This window comes from Poecilia reticulata, chromosome 1, assembly GCF_904066995.2.
Source record: "Poecilia reticulata chromosome 1, P_reticulata-male-v2, whole genome shotgun sequence".
NCBI classification, from domain to species: Eukaryota; Metazoa; Chordata; class Actinopteri; order Cyprinodontiformes; family Poeciliidae; genus Poecilia; species Poecilia reticulata.
Genome location: NC_088830.1, coordinates 859,390 through 871,190, shown reverse-complemented (window position 1 = coordinate 871,190; position 11,801 = coordinate 859,390). Strand labels below are relative to the sequence as shown.

At 38.6% G+C, this 11,801-nt stretch overlaps 1 protein-coding gene and 1 long non-coding RNA gene across 4 annotated transcripts in view; one reads left to right on the top strand and one right to left on the bottom strand.

Moving 5' to 3' along the window:
* The first annotated feature begins 2,745 nt into the window (after positions 1–2,745).
* gna12a (guanine nucleotide binding protein (G protein) alpha 12a) overlaps positions 2,746–11,801 on the top strand; it is a 120,984-nt gene continuing 111,928 nt past the window's right edge. For 2 of the 3 annotated variants that reach the window (XM_017306432.2, XM_008405562.3), the window contains exon 1: positions 2,746–3,533. In XM_017306432.2, coding sequence (XP_017161921.1) covers positions 3,216–3,533 — 318 coding nt within the window. In that variant the 5' untranslated portion in view covers positions 2,746–3,215. The remainder of the gene's footprint in view (positions 3,534–11,801) is intronic. The other variant, XM_008405576.3, reaches the window with a different exon arrangement.
* LOC145551622 (uncharacterized) lies at positions 8,673–9,987 on the bottom strand. Its single transcript, XR_014087501.1, has 3 exons — positions 9,900–9,987; positions 9,752–9,804; positions 8,673–9,393 (listed from the first exon to the last, which is right to left on the bottom strand). It is a non-coding gene; the product is annotated as an uncharacterized LOC145551622 (long non-coding RNA).

Here is an 11,801-nt window from a genome sequence, read left to right as displayed (position 1 = left end):
TCCTTGTTTGAAGCAGTATAAGTATTTATAACAATATTATATATTTCATTTAAAAGGTGCTTTGAGGGCACATAATGTCAACTCACAAAAATAAAAATCCAAGTTCAGCCGGGATTTAATGACAGAGAGTCAGAGGGTCCTTTGTGTGTGAAAGTGGACGTTTATTCTAAATAGAATCATGTTGTACATTTACAGAATAAAGATGTTTTATGGCCATAAGGCGCATTCACAAAGCGGCGGCTCCACTGAAGGATGGCTGCAGCTGGACCGGTACCGGTGCCGCACGGCTCCTTCTTTAAGTTTTACTCAGAGATCCAGGATGATCAGTCTGGATTAATCTAAACGCTAATAAACCATCATCAACATTTCCCAGCAGATCAATATTATCTTAGATCAATCGCTCCCTCTGAATCCTTCCATTGGCTATGTTCTCCACCAGAGCCAAATCGCTCCACAATTACGCGGCTACTTATATACGTGTGATTACATTACACACCTTGATCACCTTAAAAATAAAAATTGAGTTAATCTTTTGATCCAACCCCGTTTTCTTTTTTTAGTGAGAATGAAATTACCCCGCAGATGCATTCCATGGGCTTCGGCTCACGGACCAATGCGTTACATCTTTTTGAGACAAAAACTGAGGAAAAGTGCTATTTACATTCAAGCGAGGTTTTCACATACTTTTATTTTTATTGTCTTTATTTTGTGTGCGTGTTAGCTTATTGTCTGGCCGGGGATAAATGCGGTTCAGTTTCATCGTTTACGTTTAAGCAATAAAATATAAAAATCATGAAAAACATTGGGTTTGATGCTTCTTGGTCTAAATAACACCGAATGTAGTCAGATTTCAGTGTATTTAGTTGAGTTTTGACGCTTTGATATTGTCCACAGAAAAAGTTTGCGTGGCTGCCGCACATTTTCAGCCAGGGAAAAAGTGTGCTAAACTTTGATGCAAAGTTCATTTTTATACACGCCGACTTTTGCTTAAAATATGGGACCGCACATTTTTTGTGCGCACTCACGCTTTATGCATGAGGCTACAGATCTGTAATGTATCCAATATATGGAGCCAGTGGAAGAACTTTAGAGGTGAGTTGATGTGCGCCATCTTCCTGGTTTTAGTGAGAACATCAGCAGCAGCGTTCTGGATCAGCTGCAGCTGGGCGTTGATTGTTTATGCAGACCTGTGCAGATACTTTTGCAGTAATCAATGTGACAAAAGATAAATGCATGGATGAGTTTTTCTAGATCTTGCTGAGACATAAGTCCTTTAATCTTGGAAACATTCTAAAGGTGATACAAAGCCAAATTTGTAAATGTCTTTATGCGGCTCTCAAGGTTCTGGTATGAGTCCATCACTACTCCCAGATTGTGGGTCTGATCTCTAGTTTGGCTAGAGATCAGCTGTAATAACTGAAACTGTGTGCTGACTCTAGGTCATTCCTCTTTAGGTCTAAAGATATTAAAGATTTCAAAGGACTCTGGTTCAATGAAAAGGCTTAATGACATTAGTTGTTGCTGTTTTGGCTGGACATAGTAGGCCTCATTTACCCAAAATGCATTACAGCGTGAACAGCACGACGATGTTTGTGTGACAATATTTTATTTAAGTTTGTAAAAACTAAACAGCCTGCAGTATTACTACTGCATTGGTTTTATATCTAAAATATTTCTCAAATAAAGTCTGTTACAACTAATCATGGATGACAACATACTTCTAAATTACTTTATTCAGTTTAATACGTTTATGCTGCATATAAACATTTACATGCTGCTTAGTACCTTACAAAATATATTGAAATTAAATATAAATGCTGCTTTTACTTTTTACTCTTCATGAAGGAAGCCACGCCTGATGATTGGAGGAGATGAGAAGACTGGCACCAATTGACCATAAAGGAGGAGCATGATGAAGTGATTAGCTGGGCAGGTGAGATGAGGAGTCTTCCAGTTTGAATTTACACCTTCATTTGTTCTTTGGTTCCAAATATTAAAGAAATCAAATCATTATATGAGTGCATATTTTAATGGGAAGGTTGGTACCTGTTAAAATAAATGTAATATTTAGTTTGATTTTTAAAGTTGATTTGGGTTTCTACACACCTCTAATTAGTAAGCTGCAAGTCACATCCTGTTAACCAAACGTGCACTGCAAGTACAACCAAAGAGGAAGGGACATTTCCTTTAATCGCTTTTAACTGAATGACGATCCCTCTTTCTTAACCAATTTTACACAGTGACCAGGATAATGAAAGGGGAAATGGTTATACTCCATGTGGCAATTATTACTTCATCAAATATCTAAAAATGACTATAACACTTTCTTTTGCATCTTAAAAACTACCAAGTAAATAATCAAAATATTAAGTCATGAAAGTAAAACAGGTTTCTTTCTTTAAAGGGTTAGATTCAGTTTTTATTTTATAGAAACAAATACTCGTAGCCCAATTAGAAGTTCTAAATCAGTGAAATGACAGAATGTCCCTAGAAGCAGCAATACGATCTGGGGGAGTGGAACTTACATCCTTTATAATGACAGACACTGTCATCTCTAAAAACAAAGAAATATTATTTTCATTATTTTTTGTATTATTGTTTCACACTATCTTTTATACGATGAGAATTCAGATAAATATTTATAATTAAATATTCTTATTAAGTGTGATTGAAAGGGATTTTTCGCCCCTTTGTGTCCGAGGGCGCACCCTGTGGTAAGGCCACGGTATTTCAGCAGTGCTCCTTATCAGTGTGACCGTCCCACCGCCGCCCGCAGGGGCTGCTCTCTCAAGTTCACCGACCACTAGCTGTCTGTTTGGGTAGTTTGGATCAGGCTGTCCCTTTGTGGGAGATTAAACATCTAGAAGACTTGTGCTTCGGATAGACACGCCGACTTGAGATCTATTTTCTGGCCTTTACTTTGGCTATGTAAGTGGATGTTTAAGTCGTTTTTATAAGCTTTGTTCCTCCATGAAATTAATCATGGATGCGCCCAACCAAGATGGACACGGCTTGTCTGCCGGTCGGACGTTAAATAAGGGCTTCTTCCACTAGATGTAGACTTTTCTGATTTACCCGGTGGAGACGGTTTGTTTGTCACAGTGGATGTTGTCGAACTGGGTCAATCCCTTTCCGGAGGTGGCAGTCATATAATGAACATTTTCCCACTGGAGTTTCAGTAAACTTTTTCTAATAATTTTTCCCACGGACTCGCAATGTCGGGAGTGGTCCGCACCCTAAGCCGCTGCCTGCTCCCAGCCGAGGCCACCCGAGAGCCGGGCGCGAGCAAGCAGGGCAGCCGAGAGAGGGACGCAGTGCAAGAGCGAGAGGCGAGGCGCCGGAGCCGGGAGATAGATGCCATGCTCGCTCGGGAGAGGAGAGCCGTTCGGCGGCTGGTGAAGATCCTCCTCCTCGGGGCCGGGGAAAGCGGAAAGTCGACATTCCTGAAACAGATGCGCATCATTAACGGGCAGGAGTTTGATAAGAAAGCGCTGCTGGATTTCCGGGACATTATATATGAGAATATATTAAAGGTAAGGGTCATTCACTGCTCTTTCATGACTGATATTTAAACTTGCAAGCGTTGTCTAACTAAATGGACATTTTGACTATTTATGACAGCCAAAAGTGGTTCTTTTGTGATTATTCAGCTGAGACAATATTAGAAAACTTTACAGATAACATGGCACATAGCTGATCAGTGAACTCTGCCAGTTGCAGTTGATCATTAACTGTAAACAATCTGAACAAGTATTGAAAACCAAAATTAGAGAATAATATTAATAAACTTAATTCCTCTTTAAATTGTCTAAAAGTAGTATCCATCTTTTAGACAATCTATTGTTTAATAGATTGTCTATTAAACAATCTATTAAACAATAGATTGTTTAATAGATTCTATTAAACAATAGAATCTATTCTAATTCTAATCTGGCTCTGTTGACATTGTACATATTTTTATCCTTAAGTCTGTGTGTGATGTCCCTTTGTTTTCTGTCATGGCTGGGCCTCCTTAACCAGCTAACAAAACCAGACTATTCCTGAGGGATGAGCACATCCGCCCCGAGTGCCACACAGCCCAGACAAGTCAGATAAAATCCTGGACTCCAGCTCAGACAAAACAGCGTTTACAAGCCTCCCACAAATGCAGGCAAACAGCCACATTCTAAGCTGAGATATACTCAAACTTAACCACAGCTTAATGTAAACTACACACATTATCTGCTCATTTCAACAGAATTAGCTTGCAACAGAATGAACAGATTTGTAGATAAAAGTTAGTTGCAAATAGAGGATGTTGGAAGTTGCACTCAAAGTGCTGATAAGGTTCTACAGTTTTCTTGCTAAACTAAGCAAGTCTTTCCCAGGAAAATATTGACCTGTCCATCACTGTATGTTGCTCAAAAACGTACATAGAGGGTCTTGAGATGCACTGACCCGATATTAATATCTACAGTAGTTCGGACTGGGGTCTCCGGCAGGATATTATCGGAGGGTACGCACAAAACTATCATTGCACCTGATCCACATGAACACAGCCACAACCCCAACACGCATGAACTGCACAAACCTAACTCACACTGAGAGGCCACATGAACACAATGCGCATGGCACACAGAAACTGCGGATCTGATCCTCTCAAGGCCCAACTATTGTGCATAATGCAACACACACCCGAACTTATATGCCCGCATAGCTTTTTGAAAATGTTAATAAATTATACTAAATAATAAAGACAGGAAAGCAAACCCTACCCCGTGTGAGGAGGAGGACGCTGATTCCCAGGCTCGGGTGATTTTTCTGAGATTCCAGAGGAGGAAATGAAGCAATGTTTGCTTCATTTCTACTCATTGTGACAAACGTTTTGACTAGATTTAATCGTTTAACTCTCACGGTCTAGCGTGATGCTGAGGAGGAGCGCGGAAGATGTCACGATCTGTCAATGTAGAATCGATGGGATGACCCGTCAGTGGTCACCCCATCAAAGCCACAAAAAACAAAAAAACAAAAAACTTGTAAAAACGAACACACACATAAGCACAATAAAAAGCTCAGTTGGGGTCAGTGCGACCCCTCTCAGCACTGCATCAGGGTTAAAAGTTCAGGTATTAGTTGTTAGCTAGATTCACAGCATAGTCCTAATTAGCTCACAGAAAGAGCTCCAAGCTGCCAAATAAGCAAAAGTAAACTGACCAATAACAGTTAGGTTCAGGACGTGCCCACCCCCACAGACGCCCAACATTCACATCTGTAGATGTGGGCTATGTACACTAAAGACCATTTTTATTTTTTCCCCACAACTATTATATTTTTTTTACTCTGAGGAAAATCTCAAATTTCTCACAGTATGTACTATCGTACAGCTGCAGTTGCTCTGGGGTCCTGACATTGAAAACATTTTTAGATTGGGTATCTGTGACAATGTGCTTGCTATCAAGCTGTTACAATTCCTCGAATGATTCAAGTACCTCAATTATTAAAATTCCTCAAGGTAAAATGTATCTGCCTCAAAGCTTTGTTAAATTATGTTTTATTAATTAGTGCACCATGTTCCGACTGGGTCATAATTTGTGTTGGGTAATGCTCTCACTTCCGCCTATGAGTTGTTGCTAAGTGCCAAGTGCCAGCAGCATAAGGTCCAATTTTTAAGTTGGGTCTGGGAAGATTTTATTGATTGATGATAATGTCTGGGTTTTTATTGTTTTTTGGGAGACCAATAAACATCCTTAAATTGACTGGCATGATACATGGAATACGACAGGCTTTTTCCTCCCGGAGCTGCTGCCTGGTGGCTGGTTTAGGCAGGGAACACCAAGGCAGGAGTGTTCATACAGATGAACAGATAGAATGAACACTGCATGCAGCTGCGTTGAAGTTTTTGCTTAACATAAGTGTAGCTTTATGGATGAATCGGAAAATAAATTTCATATCATCCTGGTCTCAACAAATGGGTGGGGGAGCGCATCGTGGCAGTACATAGCTGGTAGATGTGTGTCAGTGTATGATAAACGAATTCCGTCGCCATCATGGACGCAAAAGCTATAAATGGCTGGACAAGGTGAGGGTTCATCTATTAAATTGACTGAAGATGAATACATAAACTAAAAGTCAGAGTATAGACTGTTTTTATTTAAGCATATTTGAGAGCCTGCCTCTATTATTAAATTGAATATAATTTCGAATTAACTTAGAAAGTGAGCTATTATTGTTACTTTTTTGTAGTTTAGAAAATTAACTTGTAATAGTTAGGGATGCTCAAATATGAAAAACTGAACTGATGTTGATATTCAATAGTAACACTGCTGTTACATTAGATTTACCAAGGTTTTATTTTATCCCAAAAATGTTATCCGATTACTTGAATAATCGATAGAATAGTCGATTACTAAAATATTTGTGTACAACAGCATAGTGCCCGATCAATAAGGGCAGATCAGATGAAGTTTTTTATTTTGTACTTTTATGTTAAAACAATGGAAAGCATATATGTTAGTTTGCGACCAAAGACCAAACTGGGGCCAGCAGTTTTAGAACTCTCAATTTTTTCCTTTATCTCCAGCTTCATACACTTCAGTCCATTTTACAGCATGTCATGCAGTCAAACAAGAGGAGGGAGAATCTCCCTCTCATCTGAACCACCTGGCTTTTAAGGGATTGGCTCTCACCAGGACTAATTAAAGGGGTGGAGACATTTACATTTCCAAAAAGAGAGAACAAACATTTGTACTAAACTATATTCCTAAAAAATGTTTACACAGTTACAATTACCTCAAACAAAGCTAAAAACAACAATCTGGATCCAAGCAAAATCAAAAATACATCTCTCCTCCCTCTCAGACAATGGATTTTCCCAACGAGGCTAACTAAAAACAACAGGTTCTTGTCAGCACTGCTCATGGGCGCGCTTCCATGGCAGCACATGACAAGGTCACCTCAAAGAGAAGAGAAGATGATTAAAACAAGTAAATAAACCAAGTTACTTCCCTCAAATACAAAATACATTTACCAAATAAATTTGAATATATAAAGTACACCACAAAACAGCACCTGTTAGGGAGGGGGTAAATCCCTCACAATATACGTACATGTATATACTCTAAGGGTCCTTCTCAAAAAATTTGCCTATTGTGATAAAGTTAATTATTTTCCATAATGTAATGATAAAAATTAAACCGTCATATATTTTGGATTCATTGCACACCAACTGAAATATTTCAGGTCTTTTATTGTTTTAATACGGATGATTTTGGCATACAGCTCATGAAAACCCAAAATTCCTATCTCAAAAAATTTGCATATGTAACCCAGGTTACATTATAGGACTATTAATTGAATAATCCAAATTAAAGTAAATTCAAGTGATTTGTTAAAACTTCTAGATTCGTCTACTGGAGGTAGAGGCAGATTGTAAAAACACAGAGACAGTTAGATGGTGTGCAATTAGTGAAGTGTATTACTATGTACAGTATATACAAGTTTAAAGCACAGTTTATAGTCCAACCGGATTTCCTCAAAACAAGGAAGTCGATAACTCTTTGTTAATGATGAAGAAAGTAATCCAGTTCCTTCGGAAAAAGATTCTTGGGCTGTATCTCCATCCAGCTCAAAAAAGAGAAGATAGAAGTAGTTATCCTTGGATCCGCTAATGGTTAGCTTGCCAGTCCGGTTTAGCCAGACAATCCTGAATATATCCCATCCGGTCAACTACTCCTTGAGCGGGGGTGGAATCTGAAAGGCACCTGGCTTGTATAAACAGGCCTAAATGATCAATGACATGTACATGTATATTTCAATTACATAATTAAATGCAATCAATTCCTTTTTCACAAAAGTTAATAGGCTGAGGAGCTAGTGCTAGCATATTAGCTCCTGACCGAACACTCACCAGGTCCCTCTTAACCACTGTGAAAGCTACAACTTTCTGTTGATTCAATACGTCTGCAAGTCTGACAGCGTCTCTCCTCTGAGGTCCGATTAGCAGCTATATAAGTCGTTCCTGTTAATTTGGGACGCCGACGTGCAGCTGTTGCGTGATTACAAAACCGCGCGAGAACAATGTTGTTCTCGCTTGGCTGTTATGAATAAATTAAGGAGCGGAGGAGTCAAATAATTTTTTTTAAGTTATGCACTCAATACTTGGTCGGGAATCCTTTTTGCAGAAATGACTGCTTCAATGCGGCGTGGCATGGAGGCAATCAGCCTGTGGCACTGCTGAGGTGTTATGGAAGCCCAGGATGCTTTGATAGCAGCCTTAAGCTCATCCAGAGTGTTGGGTCTTGGGTCTCTCAACTTTCTCTTCACAATACCCCACAGATTCTCTATGGGGTTCAGGTCAGGAGAGTTGGCAGGCCAATTGAGCACAGCAATACCATGGTCAGTGGTTTTGGCACTGTGAGCAGGTGCCAGGTCGTGCTGAAAATGAAATCTTCATCTCCATAAAGCTTTTCAGCAGACGGAAGCATGAAGTGGTCCAAAATCTCCTGATAGCTAGCTGCATTGACCCTGCCCTTGATTAAACACAGTGGACCAACACCAGCAGCTGACATGGCTCCCCAGACCATCACTGACTGTGGGTCACTATAGAAGAAGAACACTGGCACTGGACGAAAAATGGGATTTTTGACCCTGTATTCTGACGCGAACGCAGCTAGTCAGCGACAGATATCGACAGCAATCGACAGTCTACATTTTCACTGACGGGAGTCGAAATATGTCGATTGCAGAATTCTTGGAGGGGGGAAGTGACGGTGCGGGAGAGCGGGGAGTGGCTGTGCAGGGGAGCGGGCGGGCGAGAGGTGTTAACTCTACTTGGCATACGAATAGCCTAGCATAGGCAAATGCACTTCTGCACACCCACATGGATTCTCAGTCATTGGATGAAAAACAATGACATCAGAGTTCATCATTGGCATGCGATTGGTTGGTTGATGTGTGCCCATTGGATAGCACTTATGTTTTCATAAATAACCTCCCCCCCAATCATTAAAATTTTTAATGCTATATTTTAAAAAATCTATATAAAAAATAAATGCTGTATTAAAATATGTTCATTTGATATTGCTTATATGCAACATGTTCATATATGAGGAACATAAAAAAGAAGTTTTTTTTTCTTTATTTCATTTTATTTTTTTTACTGTTTACACACAAAATAAGACAAATGCTTGTCCATTTCTGGACCATCTGGCAGTGTTTTTTGTCCAAACATGAACATTATGCTGCGTTCAGGACAGGCCCAACGTCTCTCTTGTAGCGTAGACCTGACGTCTCTTCCTGTAATGTAGTCCTGATGTCACTGAACTGGTTGGAGGAACTTGGCACCGCCTCATTAGCTGCCATCCTCCCAGAATGCCACCTCCTCTGCTGCCAGTACTCTCTGCCTTCCTCCATCAGCTGTCAACAAAAAACAGACAATCATTAAGAGTTACAGGCATATTTTAGTCATTATGAAACTACAGTGAGATTATTTGGCTACTTCCAGCTTAGTATGCACACATAAGACATTAAAACTAAAAAAAACAAACAAAAAAACATATTAATACATTCTTAGAAAAAATAAAAACTTTAATGAAAAAGAGAAAACACTTGGAAACATTTGGAAGAAAAAAAGAATTAAAAACAGTTGGTAATAAATAGTAAAACATAGTTCAACAAACTGAGGCAGATAATTTGCTTTGATGGATTTTAATAAATCACAGTACTTTAATCATTCAAGGAATTGTGACATCTCTAGATTAGTAATAAATCTTACCTGCTTCTTTCTTGAGCTACATCCGGATGACTGGCAGTAGGTCCTGGATGCAGCTGGAGGACATTTTTGTGCATTGTCAATACATAGCATAATTACATACACATAAACAATATTGAAGCATAAAATATCAACATTCTAAAATGGTAACACACAGTTGCATCTCTGTCCTCATCACAGACATCAGAACGTTCCTGAAGAGTCCGATTGACACAAATGTGACTCCCATTCTGTGGAGTATCTGTGAAAATAAATGTAAAATTAAAAAGATATTGTAGCAAATATATCGCTTTCTCAAAAATACATAAGTAAATAAGTAAAAATTATTCTCAATCAACCATTATACAGTCGGGAATCAACCCAGTCATTATACATACCGGTCTTGTGAGAAATTCTGTTCCCCTGTGAAAATCTGTTCCCCCTGTGTCGGGAGCGCGCATTGCAGTCAGAGAGGTGGATCCGGCGGATCTGACCATATTCACTGCGCTTCTGATCGATTTCTCGGTAAAAACTACTCATATAATCATGTCAATGTTGTAACTTTCAGTTTAATCGGCAGCTATCAAAATAAAAATACATACATAAATAAACGAGGTCTTGTGTGGAGGTCTTTTTACGCTGTTTTGTGTTATTTTAAACGTGAAGTGAATCGATCTTTTTTTCAGCTTTTGTCTCGTAAGCCTGACAAATAAAAGTCAGTCAACAAACACAGATTTCCAACACGTTGTGTGCATTTATAATTTTTCATTTCTGACAAAGGAGGAGGAGGGAAGCTGGCCGATAGCAGGGCAAAAAAAAATAAAGACTTCCTGAAAAGATCAGAGTGTAAACTTTTTGGTAAATCCCGTTCTAATGTAAAATATGATATTACTGGATTAAGGAAATGTCTAGTATGCTATCACACATAATATTTTTTGAGAATTTGAAAACAGGTGCTTTTTATTTCTCAAAGTTATTGGAGAAGAGGAGAGAATGGATATTTCAGCTGCCCGAAATAATGTGTACGGACTCTCTAAAATGGAAACAAATTAATTTACCTGAAAAGTCTTTTACTGTGTTCATTCCTCTTATCATCAACAATAATTCCTGTGATTTTCATAACATTTGCTCTTTTTTTGCCAAAGTTTGGATGGGGGAACAAAATATCTTAAGCGCCTGATAAAATCTGTTCCCCCTCTCTAAAATGGAAACAACTTAATTTACCTGAAAAGTTTTTACTGTGTTCATTCCTCTTATCATCAACAATAATTCCTGTGATTTTCATAACATTTGCTCTTTCTTTGCCAAAGTTTGGATGGGGGAACAAAATATCTTAAGCACCTGATAAAAGCTGTTCCTCCTCTCTAAAATGGAAACACATTAATTTACCTGAAAAGTATTTTACTGTGTTCATTCCCCTTATAATCAATAAGAAATCCTGCAAGTTTGAAAACATTTGCTCTTTTTTTGCCAAAGTTAGGATGGGGGAACAAAATATCATAAGCGCCTGATAAAATCCGTTCCCCCTCTCTAAAATGGAAACAACTTAATTTACCTGAAAGGTTTTTACTGTGTTCATTCCTCTTATCATCAACAATAATTCCTGTGATTTTCATAACATTTGCTCTTTCTTTGCCAAAGTTTGGATGGGGGAACAAAATATCTTAAGCACCTGATAAAAGCTGTTCCTCCTCTCTAAAATGGAAACACATTAATTTACCTGAAAAGTATTTTACTGTGTTCATTCCCCTTATAATCAATAAGAAATCCTGCAAGTTTGAAAACATTTGCTCTTTTTTTGCCAAAGTTAGGATGGGGGAACAAAATATCATAAGCGCCTGATAAAATCCGTTCCCCCTCTCTAAAATGGAAACAACTTAATTTACCTGAAAGGTTTTTACTGTGTTCATTCCTCTTATCATCAACAATAATTCCTGTGATTTTCATAACATTTGCTCTTGTTTTGCCAAAGTTAGGATGGGGGAACAAAATATCTTAAGCGCCTGATAAAAGCTGTTCCCCCTCTCTAAAATGGAAACAAATTAATTTACCTGCAAAGTCTTTTACTGTGTTC